Source organism: Melanostigma gelatinosum (assembly GCF_949748355.1).
Source record: "Melanostigma gelatinosum genome assembly, chromosome: 13".
Classification (NCBI taxonomy): Eukaryota; Metazoa; Chordata; class Actinopteri; order Perciformes; family Zoarcidae; genus Melanostigma; species Melanostigma gelatinosum.
The window spans coordinates 10,210,628-10,231,927 of record NC_136646.1 but is presented as its reverse complement, the minus strand read 5'-3'; the positions used below and the strand labels follow the sequence as shown (position 1 = coordinate 10,231,927).

Below are 21,300 nucleotides of genomic sequence, written 5' to 3'. Positions count from 1 at the left end.
GCTAGTGAAGCTTCGCATGTAGTCTGCTGTCTGATTGTGAGGTCAGGCTGATCTGATATCAGCTCTTTGGCTGCAGAATCTCCGGCAAAGTTCTCCTCTCAAACGGGTCTTGGAGGAGGAGGAGTGCTCGCCTGTAGAGACTTCTCCTGACGAGAACGCGCAGCGACGGGGGCCTGATCGTCTGGCCCACAGCTGAATCTATTTGAGGGCGCTGATTGGCTAAATTGTATGTCACTCATTTATATCTTGAATCAGCAATTGGCTAAACTGCTTCATAGACCCGTCTCTTTTGGGCCAAAACGATTGAAAAAGGGTATAATATGACTATAGTTGACACTTACCAGCCAGTAGTTTCAGCTTCTCTAATTAAGCCAGTGGATTTCAGTTTAGTTTTTTACCTTTAATATGTTGTATCCTTTCCTGTATATTGTTTTTGTTGTGTTCTAAACCTGTAAAATCAATAAAAAGAGAGGATACATGAAGAATCCTCTTTTCTCCTTGTTGCTCTGCTCCTCTCACAGGTACATGAAAGTGGTTTTGGGGTGCAGGAGGAAGGCCAGCCTGCAGCCCAAAGAGTGTTGATGAATGACGTCCCGGGACGGGCGGTGTTTGCTTTGCTGCAGTATCTCTACACGGCCCGCTGCTCCGTCCCAGCATCGCTCCGGGCTCATGTGCTGCAGCTGGCATCTAGGTTAGTAGGCAGTGCACGAGCCGGGACAATAATACACACTTTTCTCTTACAAGTTAAAAAGGATAATTTGGTGCCATTCAGGTTTTTGTTCTGATTTGTAGTATTGTATGTTGAGCAGCATAATCGGTCCCGTGTCTCACTCTAATTCTCAAAATCACATTTAAGAATGTCCGCTCAAGTATTACGTAGTAGTTCATAATGACTCAGGTTCAGGAGATGAAAACTGTTCAAACATTCCTAAAAATGACATTGTTGGTCAGTTGGAAAGATTGAATTCAGTGTTGTGACGACTCTTTCTGTGTTCGTTAAGGTTTGACTTGCAGGAGTTACAATTGCTTTGCGAGCTTCCCCATCAGGACCCAGCGACTCGGGGGGGGGGGGGGGGGGGGATGAGGAAGACGACATGAACCAGGAGGAGAATGTCAACAACCGAACGCACCAGGCCCTCACGGAGCTGCTCCGCTCCATGTGGGACGAAGAGGATGAAGACGGCGAGGGCACAGAGACAGGTGGAGGGAGGGACGAAGAGAGAGAACTGGAAGACGCTCAACAAGCCGTGGTTCTCCTCGCAGACCGAGAGATCCGCGAGGAGAACGTGAACGAGGAGGAGCTCGAGGAGATCTATGAGTTTGCCGCCACGCAGAGAAAGAGGGAGGAGGAGAAAGACAGCACGGAGGAGGAGAAGGTAGACGAGGAAGAAGCCGGAGAAGGAGTGTTCACAGAACCCAAAAGAAGTCCACCAGGCCTCGGCATAAACAAGCCACAGCCAAACTGTGAACCTGAGCCGGACCCCGGTCTGGATCGCAGCTACAGCCGCCTCTTCTCAGACTGCTGGGGGGTCTACGAGGAAGAAGATCCTTCCTCCTTACCCTCCACTTCTGCCCCGGCTAAGACCCACCCCCCGCCTCAATGCCAGCAACGCCAGTCCCCTCATCAACCCTCATCTGAACCCTCTCTGCTTCAGTCCTCAGCAAGCGTGGTTGACGACCTCAGCCCTCCGCCAAATGCATCCAACCTGCCTATCCCGGGTCAGTCTCCCGGTCAAGATGATCTTGCTTTGAAGCGAGAGCGTCCTGGTCCTCGTAGTATTTGTGAGAAGAAGGAACCTGAGCTCATTGTTTTGTCGGACTCAAGCGAGGAGATGGAGGTAGTTGTTGGTCCCCGCGGTCCTTCGCCACATTCACCTCGCGCCATCCAGATCACTGAGAGCGTCCGGAACCACATCAAGAACTACGAGCAGCTGCACCCACAACCTTAGAGTCCCTGAAGGAACCAGTGGAACCAGAACCATAGGGTCCCTGAAGGAACCAGAACCTTCTGCTCACGACCAGTCTGCGATATCAATCCATCAAATGCTTTGTGTTCTGTGATTTAACATATTAAATATTATTCACTTTTGAAATATAACTTTGATTTACTCCGTTGTGTGTTTTCAAAAAACTAAACTTTTACTAGTTTTTGGTATTTTTGTCTTTGGTGGTGAATCTTAAAACCTCCTGAAATAATAAAGAATATAATTCAAAATATGTTTGGGAGAAAAGAAAGAAATACATTTAAGAAATAATAAAATAAAGGAGAATTAAATACAGATTTATTTCTCATGCCATTTATTTACATATCTTTGATTTTTAGTATCTTTTGTCCTCCGTACTATCAGCTTGTTTAGTAACAGGAGTTTTTATTACAAATGTTCATTTCTATCCTCAGACGGACAGATCATGATAGTTATGAGGGTTCAGATCGTGTGTATGTGTATGTGTATATATATATATACACATATGTGTGTTCATGTGGAACCCGGGAAATTCTTGAACCTGTCTGTAGCTCTGTGTGTGCTGATCAGAGTCAGACCCATCGAGTCCACGCTGTCCTCCAGACCTCCAACACTGTCCACCTCCACCTTCAGGTCGTTGGCCTGAGACACCAGAGGACACGCCTTCAGTTAGTCACATGACAGTCACATGACCCTCCACAGACACTGAGACATGTGAATCACATCTTCAACTTGAATAGGTTAGAAGGTGAATATCAGAAGAGCTTTGGTTGATTCCAGACGCCTCAAACACACTGATGTTAGAAGCTGCAGGTGTTGTCTGTGATGTCATGTGTTTACCAGCTGAAGAGAAGCCATCAGGTATTTACAGGCTTCATGGTTGTTGAATCCAGAGACGATGGAGGAGAAAGATCTTCTCTGACCGACGCCGGTGAACGACGACACGATCCGGTCTCCGTAGTCGTGGATGTCGAACACGGAGCACTGCTCCTGAACACAACAACGTCAACAACAACAACCAGCTGATCACAACAACTCCCACAGACTGGTTCATTACCTGCAGCACCAGTTGCGGTCTGATCCGGTCCTCCCAGTCTTTGACTCTACGAGACAGAGCCGTCTCCTGAGTGTAACCTCGACAGTCCACCACCAGCTGCTCCTGAACGCACCACAGACACACAGGTGATCAGTGATCAGTACATCTCAGGTATTGTGGTTTAATGATGAGTCATCATGTCATCTCTCACCACACGCAGCTTCACCAGATCTTCATAACTCAGTTCATCGCTATGAGCGCCTAAAAATAAACAAAAAGTATATCACAGGTGTGATCTCTACCTGTAGATATGAAGTCTGGTCCTACAGGTGTGATCTCTACCTGTAGATATGAAGTCTGGTCCTACAGGTGTGATCTCTACCTGTAGATATGAAGTTTTGTCCTACAGGTGTGATCTCTACCTGTAGATATGAAGTCTGGTCCTACAGCAAACTCAGCTGGAAGATCTGGAAACGCTTCCTGGTCGTTGTCTGAGTTGTCGTCGTCTCCACCTTTAAAAGATTCAAAGACTCAGACACCTGAGAGGAGTTGAAGAGATGTCTACAAAGTGTCTGTGTGATGTGTGTGTGTGTGTGTGTGTGTGTGTGTGTGTAGGTCTTACCCAGCATGTCGGGGGGTCTGAATCCGTCCATAGGCTCCTCCCCCTGCTGCTGTGGCCCCGCCTCCTCCGGCTGGAGGAAGGTCCTCCTGAGTTCTTCATCAGAGACTGCCACCCCCTGAGTGACATCACACACACACACACAGCATCACTGACCACACCCACTTAGTGTCATGAGAAAATGACTCTGGGGGGGGGGGGGGGGGGGGGCTACACGTGATTGACAGGTCTACCAGAGACTTATACGCCATCTCTACGTCACTCCTCAGTCCAGATATGGTCATGTCCTGTTCACTGGTTGTAAAAACCAAGATGGCGACGGCCAAAATGCAGAACTCGAGTCTTTAAAACGATAATATATGAATTTTCAAAACTATCTGTATCACACACACACACACACACACGCACAAACGTATTTTGATACAAAATACAAAATACCCCTCAAATAAATGTATCAAAATAAAATACAAAATACTGGTGCCAGGAAATGTAACAAAATACAATACATGTATTTTGTATTTAAAATATAGGAAATACCTTTTTCTGGATTTTCCGTTTTCTCACAATTTGGTATAGCAGAGCATTCAGGTTTGGGCTATATGATATAATATAATTATATATAATTTACACAAAGCTCTGGTGAAGCCCACAAAAAGGAAGAACAGTCAGACATGTAACGAAGCACATCTGTGCTTGTTGATGGTTCTTCTTGAACATCATCTTGCTGAGACATGTTGTCCACCTGGCCAACTGTAGAATGTATGAAATAATAAAACTAAGAATACTTTCATAATATGCCTTTTAAATAAAATATATTGGACATTTAATGTTTTTTGAACAAATGGACATCTACTGTCATAGCCTGGCTAACTGTGAACGACACTATCTGCCAGTAATTGATATGGCATTATGATATTCACATTGAGAAGATACAGCATAACTTGTAATTCAGTGCAAGATTAGATGGTCAGACGTCTCTTGATGAGGTTATCATGAACAGACAAGCTCCCAATATCCCTCTTCCTATATAGCTAGCTCCTCGACTGATAAGTTAACTTGCTAAACACTGGCTATGCACTAGCCTAGACAGCATGCTAGCGACATTAGCATGTTAGCTTCGAGCTTGATATTATAACCATCACCATGTAGAAACAATAGGCTATGTAGCCAGACCCAGACATCAATTATACATCACGCTAGTTGATATCTGTCACACTCAGATAAAATATTTAACTTGACAGACAATTTGTTGAACTTGAAGATCTGAAGACTGAACTCGTGAACTGTTTTTTGATTCGTGGAGAAAGTATTTTGAGTATTTTAAATACAAAATGACTCCACTCTAAAGTATTTTGCTACAAATTACGTTAGATTTTTATCGGCCCTATCAAATACCAATTACAAAATACTCAAAAGTAATTGAAATACGTATTTCAAACACAAGTAATAGAAATACTGCCCATCTCTGAGCGCGCGCACACACACACACACACACACACACACACACACACACTTACTGCTCTCCTGTAGATTATCTTCCGAGTCTTCAGTTTGTTTTTCATGGTTTTTAAATAAATGTAGTTCAGGTCTGAAAAACATGAAACATGATTTTCTATAACTGTGTCAAAGATGGCCGTCATTACGTCACATGTTATGGTTTTATTTCTTATGATAGATTTAGTTTTATTCATGAAATAGTGAAAAATTGTTTACCTGGAAACGCTGGTCCATTTTTGAACTTGTACTCTGGAGGATCAACTGAAAGACAAAATAAATCCTCATCATCATCATCATCATCATCATCACCCTCCTCCTCATCATCATCATCACCCTCCTCCTCCTCCTCCTGTAAACAGACTGTGGTTCTCACATGTTCCTCTGAACCAGCTCCTGAAGTCCTGAAGAGAAGCAGCTCGTCTTCGTTTCCTCTTCCCTCTGTCGTCCAGACCGTCAGGGACTTTGTAGCACTTCCCAGATTTAAAAGGTTTGTCTTCTCTGAGGATGACGTACGGGTCGTTTAACGTCCACACGTTGACCTGAAACGTTGACATCGTTCTTTATGTTAAACTTTATGTTGAACTTTATGTTAAACTTTATGTTAAACTTTATGTTAAACTTTATGTTAAACTTTATGAGGAAACGTCTGTTGTTTACAGGATAAAGTGGATATTTAGACAGAATCTTTATGAGAATTAAGTCACAATATTTACAGAATAAAGTTCTAATTTTACATGATTTAATGAGCAGTAAATAAATGAAAAAATGAATTTGTCATTTCTTTAAGAAATAATTTTATGAAAAAAGACACTAAAGAAAAAAATGTAAGTAAAATAATGAGAAATATAAATCTAATATCATGAGAGTGAAGAGAAAAATAGTACTGAATAAATGAGTAATATTGCAACATTAGAATATTTCCATGATAAACTTGTTTAAACTGGTAGAATGAGAATAAAGATGATCAAATTTACAGGCGGCGGCGTCTCCTCCGTCCTCGCTGGTTTCTCTTCAACCTCTCGTCTCTCTCGGATCATCCGTCCTTCACTCGGAGCCTGAGACACATTTTAAAGCCTTTAACAACAACTCAAAGAGTCTCAAAGTCTCCGAATTTAACTGAACACAAAAACCAGACCTGGTGCAGGCCCAAATGCTGCTCTGGGTCCTGGTCCAGCTCCATGTTGATATCCTCTAAAGGAAGGAAGTCCTCCTCAGCATCACCTCCGTTACCTTCAACCAGAGCCTCAAAAGGACGAGGATCTGTACCTCTCTGCTGCAGAGACTCTGCAGGGGTTTGATCCACATCCATCAGAAACCTGGATGCAGCTGATCCCAGAGTGAGGAGGATCAGATCCTGGTCTCCTGGGATGAAGCGGTTGATCCTGAAGTCCTTCTGACTGCACAGGACGTCTCCGGTCACACTGAGACACACAGATTTATGAACAATATCTGAACACTGTAGTAGTAACATATAAAATACTTCATTGTGTTGTTTTACTAACTGACCTGATGAGCGGAAGCTTGTGCTTCTCTGAGGTTTCAGGAGGAATCAGAGACTCAGGAGGAAGAGGAGCAACACTCACAGTCTGACGGTGAAACAGAGATAGTTACACTTCATGATGAACTACAGACACCAGAGAGTTAGTCTGGAATAATCTGACTACAGACATAATAGTACAGACTAACTCTCTGAACACAGACAGAGAGTTAGTCTGGAATAATATGTCTGTAGTCAGAGAGTTAGTCTGGAATAATATGTCTGTGTTCAGAGAGTTAGTCTGGAATAATATGTCTGGGTTCAGAGAGTTAGTCTGGAATAATATGTCTGGGTTCAGAGAGTTAGTCTGGAATAATATGTCTGTGTTCAGAGAGTTAGTCTGGAATAATATGTCTGTGTTCAGAGAGTTAGTCTGGAATAATATGTCTGTAGTCAGAGAGTTAGTCTGGAATAATATGTCTGTGTTCAGAGAGTTAGTCTGGAATAATATGTCTGTGTTCAGAGAGTTAGTCTGGAATAATATGTCTGTAGTCAGAGAGTTAGTCTGGAACAACCTCACCGTGTTGGAGTGTGTATTCATAGAGTTCCCAGAGACCTTGATGTTGAGCGGAGTGAACTGAAGGAGACAGACAGACTGGTAGGCTCAATTATGTCCTACATTACCCACAATGCCTTTCTGCAACAGTTCAGCAGAGGAAGCAGGTTATTAGCCTGTCATGTTGATCATGTGGCTACTGTTTGTAAACATTTACACTTCACATTGACATATTTAATTTAACACATTTTAATATCTTGATAAATATATCAACATGCTTTGTTTCCCCCTCCAGCTCTGAGAATAATAAATAACAGAAACACAATAAATATAACTGTTTCTCACCACAGCCTCATCATCGTGTTCACTCGCTGCTCCGTCAGCGTCGTCCTCCTGAGACGCTGACGTCTGTTTGTTCCGTCTGTCGAGAAAACAAACATCAGAAAAGCTGAATCATCTGAACGCGTCTGTCCAACACTGACTCACAGCTGGAGGACCGTCTCACTTCTTATTCCCGTCGTTGATGTACTCCAGAGTTTGGTAGACCAGACTGTGCAGGAGGTCCACCTGAAACAGACGACAGTGATGTTTAATACGAGTTGGTTGTTAATGAAGTTTTACAGTTTGGTTTTATTTGAACATGAACCTTCTTGCTGTAGATGTAGGCTGAACCCTGGATCAGCAGCGCCGCTTCGGCAAAGTTCAGTCTGGTTTTCCCTTCGTCGAACGTGATGCACATGTCGTCCAGCTACAGAAACAAAGACACAGAGACTCAGAGACTCAGAGACGCAGAAACACAGAGACTCAGGGACGCAGAAACTCAGACACAGAGACTCAGAGACAGTCTTCTTTCTAATCAGAGAGCTTCTTATCCGACGTGTTCTACCTCTTCTAAATAGTCGTTTAGCTCCGACGCCACGTCGATCTCCCAGTTCTTGGTGAGCTCTCTGATTGGCTGCAGCAGGTGAGCGAATCGGCTCTCTGCGAACTCCATGACGTCTCACTGTGAAGAGTAAAATAACAACATCACAACAGTTCAGTAAAAGTACTGCAGTATTCGTAGCAAAGATGTACTCAAAGTATCAGAAACACAAATATGTCAAGTCATGTTACTATAAACAGTCGGTGGCCACTTTATTAGGTACACCTGAATAAACTTATAACAACTTTATTCATATAGCCCCTTTAAACACAGTTTAAAAGGTATTTGACAGATAAAGCAGCTCAGTGAAACATTATGATCAAAATAAACTAAGAAAGAAATAAATACATAAAAATTAAGAAATAAAGAAATAAATAAAATAAAATGAAATAAAAACAAACAAACATAACAGAGATAAATAATATCTCAGAGCAGAAAGCCACTGAGCTCATTTGAAGTCTCCACTTCAGAAGGTATATAAAGTATGAGATATGACGACGTGAAATATTATTGACAAGATGTGTGACAAAGTGGGTGAGAACACACCATTTGTCCCACAGTGCATTCATCTATACATCTGACCATGCTTGTCAATTGTTTGCTTACCATACCCACCATGTGTTCCAGAGGCTAAAGTGGGAGGTGCCCATCCATTTGCTCTATTTATACACTGGATGATGTCATCTGTGATGTCATTGGGTCAGACCAAGTATGGGTGGGAAGTAGAGTATGTACCGGTAGAGTTGTAGGTGGGTTATGATTTGTTTTACATTGTTATTTGTGTATAGCAAAATGTAATCCATATACAATTGTTGGCTATCTAAAGGGGTGCTGTAAATTATAGGTTTAGTCTGTTAACTAGTGAGTCAGTAATTGGTGTCACCTGCACTCATGGTAGGAACTATAGCCTGCTGATAGGAGGCTCTATATAAGGAGATGACTGTGACTGAACAGGGAGGAGGGAAGGTCAGTGTCTAGCTGTGGGCATGTGAGTTTGTTACAGTTGAGTTGAGTTACACGCATCGCAGGGCACTTTTATAAATAAAACACCTTTTGATATCAGAACAAAGTATCTTGCGTCTGCCTACCACTTCAGAAGCCACTCCGGTCAGGCTTCACCACAAGATGTTTTACAAGATATGAAATGTGCTAAAAAATATTAATTAATTAATATTACAAACAAAAGATGTACTGGACTACTACTATTATAATGACAGTATTGTATGTATACAGTAGTGATGGCGAGATGAAGCCTCATGAGAAACTGTGAAAAATACAGTTCTGGATAAGCAAACCTAATGTGTCTGAAATAGTTAGATTTAGCTTACCTTATTAGGAGTTATCAAATCAAAGTGTTCCCACACAGGAGAAATCCTCCTCTTCCTAGCTGGCTCCATCTTATCACCTATCCTTCTCTCCTCACTCTCCTAACTCTCCAAACTATCTCTCTCTAAACTCTCCAAACTATATAAACGTGATCGGGCTTATTAACAGAGCCCGGGTCCCCCACTGACTCTGTCATCCCCAGGACATTTTCCTTCTGGTCTCTTTCCTATAAAGCAATGATAACTATATGCTGTATTATTTTGTCCTGAATGTATTTATTGCCGTTTATGCCTTTCCATACAGTATTTATGCATAAGTAGTTACATTTTCTTTTTACCATATAAAGTATGTTTGCTCATACTGTCTGAAATGCACACTCAGAGCCCTGAAGCTATGTGACTTTCCAGCAAATTGTACACAGTATACTAGAAAGTGAAAAGTACTAAGATATATTTCAAATGCATATCAAGCAAATATTCGGCGAGGAGCTAAATTTAGGATAGGACACATTTCTCACTGTGCAAAAAATATTTCCATCATATAAATTAACGACATGCCATAAACAGCAAAAATATTATAGTAAATGATGGTTAAAACTACATGCAGGTCAATAACAGACAAAATGCCAGGCATGGCCGTAGCATTATCTAACAAAGATATCGGAGCGGTCACAAAGACACAGTGGACCAAGGAATTATTTTCAGTTAGTGCTTTTGTAGCCACAGGGGTGAAAAAAAATGATGCTTGGACGTCTTGTGTAAGTTTAGTCTGTGAAATATAAATATATTTAAAAAAATGATAGAGAAGATAGAATATTTGCTGACATTGACAAACAAAGCAACTTCTTGTTACATAAAACGCTATGTAAAAAAAAAAAAAAAAAACCTCATAGGTGTTTGACTGTTAGGCTGGCCCGCAGCGGCCGGACTTTGGAAGTAGGAGGAGGACACCGAGAGTACGTGTGCCCAACCAGGTGTTTATTTCACCAACAAAAACAACAAACAAATACATGGCATACTTTTTCCAGGGACCACGGGCAGCATGTGGTCCTGGCAGCGACAGACTAGATGTAATCATGGCAGCCTTATATAGCCTGCCACTAACGAGGACCTCCACATCACTGCAAGATAGGTGACTCCGCCCCTCACTCTACCACACAATCCCCTAATCTACAACAATACATTAAAATAGATGCCTAACATTCTGAAGGTCAATTCTCTATCTGATCTCTATTGTGGTAAAACTTCACCATAGAGATCATCTCTAGCCCGAACAGAGGATTCAATTTTCCTACCACCCCTCTAGTAATTCCCACATGGTACATTCCCGGAACTATAAAATGGTGGGCTTGTACCCTGGGGACTCTTTTAGGATGAACACCCTGGAGAGGAAACACAGCAGAGGTAAGTAAGAACATGCACGTTATTTGACAGCACTATTCATATATGCAATCATTTAAGTTACAGATAAGCAACCTAATAATATGTTTGTGTCTACAGGCCCGACCTTCAATAATTACTCCTGAGACCATATCAGAACCTTACAATAAACATTCAACTGAGTGCGTGAGTCTCTTATTGTCTGGACAGTCCACAAATGTGTGCAATGGAGAGGGTCTTTGTCACATTGACATTTCTTCTTTCTGCTTGTTCAATTGTAAAATAAATAACTCACTATAATACATGTAATATGTCAGTATTACACCACAACATTCTTTTAATTCCTAAATGGTCATGACATACAGAGAAGATGTTTAAAACTTTAAGCAGCTTACCTTAATCAAAAAAATACCTCAAAGAGCAGAAAGTTGGAAAGTCCGTGTAATAAACTGATGTAACTCTAAGCAAGGTGCTAATCCTGTGATTGACCCCTTTGGACTGACGCAGGCCAAGACGAACAGCTAATCTCATTAACCATCACAGAGACCAGAGAGAGATGGACTGCCAGCTGCCTGTCTCTACCACAATGGCCCTTTCACTAACTGAGAGGAGGCTGTATGAAGGGATCTCAGTGGTTGGGTGCAAAGAGACTAGAAACTAATTAAATATTGATGCACTTAAGGAATTGAACATGGTTTCTTTGTCCCATCAAGGTCTTTTGTACTTTACTTTTCCTCAGGCTCTAGATAACGGATGGCCTCGTTTCACCAGATTGATACAAGGTTCAGCGTGTTCAAAGCATTTATTCCCTGGCGTGATAGTTCTATAGAAGTGCGCATGAGCTTCTTTGTGTATACAGCACACAAGAAATGAAACTGTACACATGTGGCCAACAAATGACGTCATACAAATTAAGCTTTAAAATTTGAGTTATCCACAAGTTAAGAATTGATGCTGTAAATGAAGATGAATGACTTCACACCTAAGTTTGAGCAATTTAATTCGATTAAAAACACAGGAAATGCCATCATAAGAAACACACTACACCTGAATAAAACAAATAATGAGTCACAATTGCAGGTGCCCTAAAACTGTCCATGTTTAAGTTGTTAAAAAAATTAAAAAAAATAAAAAAAATAAAAAAGAAGGGGGGGGGGGGGGGATATTTCTCCTTTTGTCCAGATGATGTTCAAGTGTGTGCAATCTTCACCGGTTTCCTTAGCTTTCGCCCAGGAGAACTATTCCGTGGAGAAGTCACTGCTTCCCTGATGTTGGCCAGCAGGCCTCGCTTGGTTTTGGGCTGCACAGGAGACTTCTGGGAGTGCTTGGCAAGTTCTGCCTTCAGTGATGCAATCTCCCGGTCCTTTTCAACATTCTGCCGTAGGATGTCGTCCATAGATTTTGTCTTAGAAAAAAACACAATAATTTCCATACAGGTGACGTCATCAGGTTTGGATCCAGTCAAACTGTATTATTTATTAAAGCCATTAAGTGTATGATCTGTCCCACTTTGTATCATCTCACCTGATCGTCCCACTTGCTCTGTAAAATCTCCAAATCAGCCGATTTCTCCAGGAAGTCATCTCTGACCTTCTGAAGAGTTTCACTAAGCTCCATCAGCCTTCTCTCCAGGGACACAATCAACTGAACCCAACATTAAATGTAAAGCTGAGCAAGTGGCCGCATAACCAGTCTTAGCCAAAGTTTAATTGAATAACAGAATTTAAAATGTTGCCCTCGTTACCTGTTCTTTATCCTCGCACATCTTCTCTATCGCACATTTTTCTTCATACAGCCGTTTGCAGCGATCTTCCCCTGTGGGGAGGAAATGAGCCGAGTGACGTTTATTACCATTATAACAAAAACTGGTGAGCTCAATGAAACAAGACTGAAAGGAGAATATACTAATGAAAACACACTAAATTCAAAGAAGGAAAAAAGCTATAAACAACATGCATCTTAAACTTCCATGGAGTGTACTTCTGTTAAACCACTCCCATTCAAAACAAAGTGATCTACATTCATCCAAGAGGGCATTTCCTGAAAGAGGAAGCTGCTAAGCTGTGTGTATTCTAACCTGCTGCTGCTTCTGTCGCTTTGGATGGTGGAGTCCGGCACGACTGGTCCACTGTTGGAACTGCACACAATTCCTGTCCAACACTGGACGTTAAGGGGTCCAACTCTGACACTTTACGTTCCAGGGCCTGCACACAGTTGGTTGGGGACAGATGTTAAGTTTTAATGACGAACCAAAAATTGCTTGGGCTCAACATGGGACAATACCAGATTACTGTGAAGCCAATTTGGCTATTCAACAACTGAATATAGCAATGGGGATTTGAACAGTGCATTACTGCAGTACATTTCAGTGAGACATATAAAAAAAAAGGTTTGAATGGGTTTTGTTAACAGCTGATCAAATGACACACCTCCACTTTCTCCTGTTCAGCAATGAACTCGTCAAGAGGTACGTAGTCATCCAACACATTTTTCATAGCACACTGGTAGGCGTGCTCTTTGATAGCATCCTTGTACATCTCAAGAGTGTCCTCCAGCTTATCTTGGTCGCGCTCCTTCTGCTCCGCCATCTGCCGACTAAACAGTCAAAGCAAACATCATTTGGATTTTTAACAAAGGGTTGAGTTCGGGATGTTGCACGGGTATACACTAATGCAACCGAGGTGAGAGGTCAGCAACAACATCCCGAACTAAACCCTTTGTGAAAAAAACTATCAGTCAGCTTTATTGGGATTTAAGTGCCAATATGCCGAAATGCATTTAAAAATGAAGACTGCATACAATAGCAAAGATCTGCATGACTAGCCTTCTCTTGCTAAACAAACAGTAACTTGCATGCGGAGGTCTTCGCTCTCCATGAGCTGTTCTAACATGGCATCGCCCATCTCCTTCCGAATCTCCGTTTCCTGAACCAGGTTTCTTCTTCGCTCAGCCAGGAGTTGCGTTCGCAGGCTCTCAATTATATCCACAAGGTCCTAGGAGAGTGAAAGTAAAACATTAATGGAGAAAACTTTGATCTGCACAGTTAATCTTAGAATGACTGAAGTTAAATATTCCCCAACTGCTGTATTTGACAAAACGTTAAGAATCTACAGTATTTGCGTAGAGCAGTGCTTTGAACTAAATGCTAACGTCAACATGTTCACAATGACAATGCTAACACGCCGATATTCAGCAGGTGATACTGCATTCATCTTAGTTTAGCTCAGTAATGTTTGACAATTCGCAATAAACGAGGAGTAGAGCTGATGTAGACGGGAATGTCAGTTTTCCTGATGGAGCTTATTACAATAAGTTATTACAATTCATCCTTTGGGGAACATGAATATGTGTTCCAGATGGCAATCCATGCCATAGCGAACAACAAGTGTCAACCTCATGGTGGCGCTACAGGAAAGGTCAGGGAATCACCAAAATCTTTAAGATTCATCCTCGGGGCACAAAGTGTCGGCACAAAATGTCACAGCAATCGATTCAATACTTAAGAGATATTTCACTAAAAGCTAACAATGTGAACTTCGTGATGGCACTTGAGGAAAAGGCAGGGGACCACTACAGTTAGTAGGCTATATCCTCCCGGGACCATGAATATCTGCACAAACCAAACTAAATAGTTGGGATATTTATATACGAGAGAAGTTTGCCTTCAGGGCTTTTTACCAGAAAGGGTCTTTTTCAACACAAACCTCTTACCTAACCAAGCATGTTTACTGCCTTAACCTAAGAGGTTTCTGGAAGAAAGGGCTTTCCGACATACAAACCTGAAGGCAATAGATGGGACAGATTCTGATACAAAAAATACAATTGGAGAACAGTCCATCTTTGGTACATTTTTGAAACAAGGACTGTGACACGGAAAAGCAGTTTTACATCCTCTGGCAGCAAAGACATGTCCGCCTCGTCTTCCTCATCCAGCAGCTCCTCCTCCTCCTCCTCAGACAGGGAGCTCTCCAGGCCCTGGCTGTCGATCACCCCATTCCTCACCAGAGGCTTGCAGTCACGGCCGACCAAACAAGGAGCCGGAGACTCCAGAGACTTGTCTGGGATCACCTGCACCACCTACAGACGGCACAGATCAAAGGTGTTTCACGGTCTGGCTCACGGCACCGCTTCTTCTCACACCATTTGGTACTCGAGACTAACCTGTTTGGCAACAGCGGAGAACTTCATAACATGGAGAGTCTCATCGTAGTTGGAAGCACACTGGTTGATGTTGACGATCATCGACGCTTTCCCTTTGCCGCAGAAAACCGCCTGGAAGAGCTTAGTGAGCTTACTCTCTCTGAAAGGAATGGAGCTGCCCTTCATTCTGGTAAAAGGCACAGAAGACAAAAGAAAACAAAAAGGACATTAACGACGCTAAAGCACATGCTGCAGGGTTTTAGCGATGCAAAAATATCAAAATGATTTAGAGCCGTTGCTGCTTTGCTTCAAGTATTTGTAGCTGGTGACCTGTTAAGAACCAACTGCACCTGTCAGTCTGATGGTTGCGAAGGGCACTGATGCACTTCCCCAGAGTGAGCAGGGAGTTGTTGATGTTCCCGGCCTCCTTCAGCCTCTCCCCGAATGTCTTGGTTTTGTTGCATCGTTCTGAGCCGGCCAGGTCACACAAAGAAAACCTGAGAAACAAAAAGTTATTTTGTGCATTACAGCTCCTTTCATGCTGGAGAGGGACAAATCAAGTACAAACTTAAAATCGGGTCCAATAACTCCTGAGCAACAAGGCTCTGATTCAGTTCTCTCTTTCTCAGTCTCGTGTTTATTCTTACCTCTTTGGATGCATTTTAAGTGTTTAAATTGTCTGCTTTATTTGTCGGTTTCACTGTGTATTGTAAGTAGATGAGCCTATAATTCCTCTCACAGCTGCAGCCACACAAAAAAAACAAAACCACATCAGCATTGTTTGAATATTCATGACGTCTCTGGCAGATACATACTCTGAGAGCCGTTTCACTGCGCTGCCATCGATCTTCAGTAACTTCATGGTAAATATGCTGTGGCTGTAAGGAAAGCTGGGTTGAGTTTTGAAAAGAGAAAAATGGCACCAAGCACCGATACGATGAAACGAAAAGTTTGCCTTCTGCTCGACGACTGGTTCATCTTCGTGGCTGCAGCACTTCTGTTTTTGTTTCCGAACTGTAGCAGTTTGGAGGCTTCTCCCAGGGTCTGGATGTTAATCCACCGGAGATCTGAAATAAAACAAAAATTTTCGATTCAGTTTTAAGCCTTGAGCAACGTGAAGACTACTGCTGTTTACTACGCCCGGTGAAGTCACGCTCACCTTTAACATAAGCATTTCCAGCACCATCGTCACACACTCGAAGAGCAGCACGTTTCTTGGACTTTGAGCAAAAAGAAGGTTGAAGCAAATCGTACACACACTCATTGTAGATCTCAAAGAATGCCACCCATAAGGCAAACTGGCCGCTGCCTGCTTCTGTTGAGTCGCTTGCAAACACTAAAAAAAGAAAACAAAAGAAAAATGAATATGGCGCGTGAAACATCTAAGGATCACACATAATGACATCCTGAGTCCACGCTGGGACAACTTCAAGCTCAAACTGTTTTTTTAAATGCAAGACAATATATGTTGTGTGTGTCGAATTTGTGAGAGCTACCGGTTTGATTGTAGGACAAAGAGAAAGAGAACCGGGTAGAAGAAGAAGCCAAACGACCACTGGCTCTGGTAGGATCACACTCCTAGATGGGAGAGCATTATGGTTATTTATCAATCAAAAAAAATGCGTAGTAATATTTCTAGCGAAGCCTGCAGAAAACATCTCAAGTTGGCGAGAATTCTCACATCTTTGACTGAAGCTAAAATGGAAGCTTTAGCGCTTCTCTCCTGCTTGACTTGGTCAGGATCCAGATACTGTGCGTCATTCCTGAGGTAGGGCTTCAGGTCCATCCCATCATACAGACGGCCTCCGATGTAGCGAAAGGTGTCGTCCAGCACTCGAGGGAGTATGCCCGGCTCTTTTGGAGTTCCTAAAACATTTCACAACGCACTCAAGACAGGCAGAACTCCTCCTGAGGGGCACCAACGCTCATTCGGAAGCTGTTGAGCTTCCATCTTTACCTTGGATTGTGTAGGTTTTCCCTGCGTTGGTTACGCCATAGCTAAATATCAGTGCATTCTTCCCGTCCAAGAAATCAGACATTTGGCTTTTGACGGTGTCCTCATAAAGCTCAGACTGGGTCATCTCTTGCCCAAAAATCTAAAAGCCAACAGAAAGATGGGTTGGTCTAACATAGCTCAAAGCACATCCAAAATATCTTTCAGGCAGATATGTGAGCAGCACTAAAATGGATAATATCGCAGACCTGTGAGAAGGAGAATTTGTGGAGTGATGTGCCGATGCCCTTCTCACTGCTCTTCATGGTGGCGGAACCCTTTGGTGCCTTCAGGGTCACCGTCTGGTTGTTTTCAATCACTACACAACCCTGAGGAGAAAACACACGTTCATACGGACGCATTGAAATGATGGCTTCTGTGTGGGCCATGGCTCATAGAAGCCGTTTGTAATCGTCTGCATATGCACACAGTCTAGTTTCATTTCCCTCAGCAAAAATCAACTCATAGGACCAATATGTCATGTTATGGAAACGCATGGATCTTTATAATTACTAGTAATTGTAAGAAATTTGAGTGTAGAACTGTGTGTTTAGAAGTTATAATAAAAGTGTTTCATGATTCATATTTAAGAATTCATAATCATAAGTGTTTTGGAAATGCATAATTAAGATAAGCATAAAGGTGTTTTAGGATTAGTAGCTAGAAGTAGAATTTGAGACATGAAGCTTTTGCCAAAAGTTGCAAAGTCTTATCTTTTATATAGAATGTATTAAGAAGGAAGGGACAGAGAGAGACTTTTAGACAGGCGATTACAGAGTGCACCTGGGACCTGGGAGTTAGCCAATAGGAATTGTGATGGACAAAAGGGGAGGAGTTTCAAACAGGATGTGGGAGGTTTTATTTAAGTCTCTCGTCTTGGTCTGGCTCTCAGCGGACAGACATGTTTTTATGGGCTGAAGAGCTAAAGATGAGTTTTTTTTGCACGAGGGTTTTCTTTTGTTTAAATATTCCATAGAAGTCGTGTACTTCACTGTATAATTGTATTTCCTTCAGTAGGATTAAATTCCTTTTGATTGTAAACCAGTTTCGGTAACGTTATTGCGCTGCTGAAGACTGCAGCGCCGCGTGGTACAGGCTTGCTCTCACGGTGGGGCAGTTCTGGCCCTCACATAATGAAGCAATTATCTCAGCTCCCACCTCCACTTTATTCTGCATCAACATAGAACGCACTGCAGAAACGTACAATGAGTTACATAAAGTCAACCCATTATATAATTTTAGTGCATTTAAATGAAGACAGGGACACTGGTGAAGTATGTTACACTTAAGTCAATAATGCTGGGGAGGATCTTGATTTTACATCAAATTAAATACAATATTTAAATAATTTCCGTACAGTCCCTTACCTCAGTGGAAATCAGACACAATATAAATGATGCGCAACACTTGCAGAAATAATAAATTAGGCTACAGAGTAATGTCTCGACTTCATTACATGTAAACATGGTCTGTGTAGCATTATGGACTAGTGCTCCCTTCTGGCTTTAAAAACACATTCATTGTCATGATTATTAGTTACTGTATCGAGCACGAGATGGACTGGTTGACACCTTTTCTAGCCGGTGATACACTGTACCTGATCCTCCTTGTCAGAGAGTTCCTCTTTAGAGAAGGGCCTGACTCTGAGGTAAACTCTCATGGTCTGCTGCTCAGCACCACCTGGCAGTTCAGTCTACAAACAAAGAAGACAGTCAGACCAGAAACTAAACCTCAGTGCAGACGAGGAGTCGTAGGGTTTATTTCAGTCTGTTTGGCCAAGGAACAGGCATCCTTGGTCAGAGTTGCTAAAACGCGCGAGTACAAAGTGAAAGACAATCTGAACTGTACTGTGCCATTAAAACAAGAAAGGGAAAAAAACATTACCTGCTGGGATGAAGTGCTGGCAGGGGAAACATTACAAGTCATGTCCATGTCAACAGGCTGCATATTGATGCTGTCTTCACCCGTCAATTTAACTCTACTCATGTTGATCTGTCGATTAATGTGTTAATTCACTACATGCATTCAAAAGTCTTGCTAAATGGAGATCTTACAGTCCCCTGACTCTTTGGAAGACAAGCAATGTTGGCCTTAAGAATGACTTATTTCACCTCCACGTAGGTCTGATGGTGTTCTCCCACTGAGAATCCAGAAGGCGCTTGTAATTTGTATTAATTGAAAGCAGGTGTGAAGTCAAGCAAATCACCAGGACCGACCAACCAGCTTAGAACTCTACTCTGGCTTTACTGGGTCGATGTCAACAGAGATATATCAAGTCATTGTCTGAGGATCAATCTCCTCATATTTAAAGTGATAATACTACTAAAAAGTAAATGTAGATGCCTTAGCTTTTCTTTTTTTATTTGATACCAAAATAATACCAAGACTTGTTTTCCATTTGTCACTTAAAGCTGCGTTGGTAGACTGTTAGTGACATTTTGTAAAGGGGGATCAGAAAGCCAGAGTATGTAACACTTCTATGCAGAAATAACACATTCTTCCTCTTTGTTAAATTTCGAAGCAATAAAACATATCCTTGTTTAATCAGCCTTTTCCATGGAGGACATTTAGACTTGTCACACGTAGGAAAAGCACAGGTGTAAATAATGAAGTTAATGATGGCTGGGTTCCACTTAGCTGCTTTAATTTCAGGTGGTATCGTGCATGCTGGCTGACTGTTGGTGCTGATCGTAACAGACATTGTTGGTGTTATCAATAACACTTGTGCTTCACCATCTATGACAAGTCAAAGTCTGCTGTGGGAAAGGTCTATTCATATACTTAGGCGTTTTGTTTACATCTTTATTGATCTCATAAAGGACCACTCGCTCAACTAATTTTAACTAAATCAAGCTGTATGGCTGTTACCGACATTACATGTTTTGGTATTCACTATCATCCTGTAACTGTCATTTGTGGCCATAGTGGTTTCTAAAGTTACATTGTTTTTTAAAAAAGTAAATTCAGTTTTTTATGGGTAGGTACTGACAAAAAAACCATACAAAAGTATATGAGCCCTTACTTCTTGGGTTAAAGCAAAGTTTGCCAGGGTAAATATGTTAAGTCAACCCATTTGACCTATTTGCTTCTAAATAAGTATTTTATAATGCATGCCTGGCTACATTTGTGATTTTTAGTTGTCTGGAGTATCTTCAAATGTTTTACTTTTCATTTTACTTTAAACAGACTGCACATAATTGTCAGCAATCTCAACACAAAGTCTTTACATTGTTGGGATCAGCTGAAAAGAGCACTAGATTCAAATAAATACTATTTCCAGTGAGATGATTTTGGCTCTCCAATGTGAATGAAAATAGGGTTATGTATGAATAGTTAGTTATTGAACTGCTCCAGAAAACAAATTCAATTTTGAGCAGCAAGGATCACCTAAAATCAACATTGTTTCTATCAAATGAATGTGTAGATTATGTTGCATCAGTGCTGCAGTTATCACCTCCATGAATGATTTTCATTTAGTTACTTCCTTTGACTCCAATTGCTACGAAACTAATTACAACTACCTTCAAGGACCTTAATGTATTGTCACATAATGTCAAATAACGACAAATAAAGGCTACACTACCGCGGAATCCGCACCAAAACGGTGGCGCTTGCAACAGGAAGTGCCTTTGAGCTTCCCCTGTCGCTTCCGCAAATTGCGTAACTCTAACGCCTGGCAGCCTCGTGGGGAGGGGAGGGGGGAGCTGCGCTCATGTGATTGGTTGAAAAAGAGAACGTTGAAAAAACGCATTTGTGAATCGAGGCACGTCAGGGGAGTCTCAATAATCCACAAATACATTCTGTAGCGATCTGCAAAGAAATGCAGTGTGATCCACAAATAAATACATACAAATCCACAAACAAATATAAAGAATCCACACAGAAATACTTACAAATGCAGAAATATATTTGTGATTTTTAAAAAATATTTATATAAATCGTAATTTATTTATTTGTGCATTGGAATGTATTTGTGAATCGTTCTGCGTGCATTTGTGAGTCACATTTATTTGTAAAGCCTTCTGTGTGCATTTGTAAATCGAATATATTTGTGAATTGTTCTGTAATTTGTGAATATTTATTTGTGCATTGGAATGTATTTGTAAATCCTTCTGTGTGCATTTGTGATTACCCCATACAGATGATAACAAAATAAGGAACTACATAGAAAATAACTTCAAGGTACATTTGTGTTTTTACTTTGCAACAAACAGAGGTAGATGTAGAAGTACTGTTGGGTACTGTTGGCCTAAATAGATCATTGACTAATTTGAGTCATTGGACAATAACAAAATATAATGATGATATGACACGGTCATCTTGTCATATCACACTGACTGATAGGTCTGTCATTCACATTTTTAGGCAGCCAAAAGAACACATTCTCCCAT

At 41.6% G+C, this 21,300-nt stretch overlaps 2 protein-coding genes across 4 annotated transcripts; both read right to left on the bottom strand.

The window, feature by feature from the left end:
* Positions 1-2,298: 2,298 nt before the first annotated feature.
* LOC306786383 (condensin-2 complex subunit H2-like) lies at positions 2,299-8,143 on the bottom strand (the record flags this gene model as incomplete). Of its 3 annotated transcripts, none has more annotated exons than XM_079281139.1 (17): positions 2,299-2,606; positions 2,805-2,954; positions 3,022-3,123; positions 3,212-3,261; positions 3,423-3,512; positions 3,623-3,737; positions 5,137-5,207; positions 5,333-5,377; positions 5,490-5,655; positions 6,091-6,171; positions 6,252-6,537; positions 6,623-6,702; positions 7,174-7,230; positions 7,495-7,570; positions 7,655-7,716; positions 7,796-7,897; positions 8,036-8,143. In XM_079281139.1, 17 exons carry the CDS (start codon positions 8,141-8,143, stop codon positions 2,478-2,480), a joined length of 1,770 nt encoding a protein of 589 aa, XP_079137265.1. In that variant the 3' UTR covers positions 2,299-2,477. The 3 variants fall into 3 exon arrangements, with proteins under 3 accessions (XP_079137265.1, XP_079137266.1, XP_079137267.1); XM_079281140.1 differs by having other exon boundaries at positions 2,805-2,948; XM_079281141.1 differs by having other exon boundaries at positions 7,210-7,230.
* A 3,822-nt stretch (positions 8,144-11,965) lies between these two features.
* LOC306787363 (kinesin-like protein KIF20A) lies at positions 11,966-18,856 on the bottom strand (the record flags this gene model as incomplete). Its single annotated transcript, XM_079282480.1, has 18 exons — positions 11,966-12,181; positions 12,301-12,420; positions 12,521-12,591; positions 12,854-12,980; positions 13,206-13,364; positions 13,626-13,769; positions 14,665-14,853; positions 14,938-15,103; positions 15,267-15,413; positions 15,732-15,794; positions 15,872-15,983; positions 16,076-16,252; positions 16,413-16,494; positions 16,598-16,782; positions 16,874-17,012; positions 17,119-17,238; positions 18,507-18,602; positions 18,794-18,856. 18 exons carry the CDS (start codon positions 18,854-18,856, stop codon positions 11,966-11,968), a joined length of 2,376 nt encoding a protein of 791 aa, XP_079138606.1.
* Between the last annotated feature and the right edge of the window lie 2,444 nt (positions 18,857-21,300).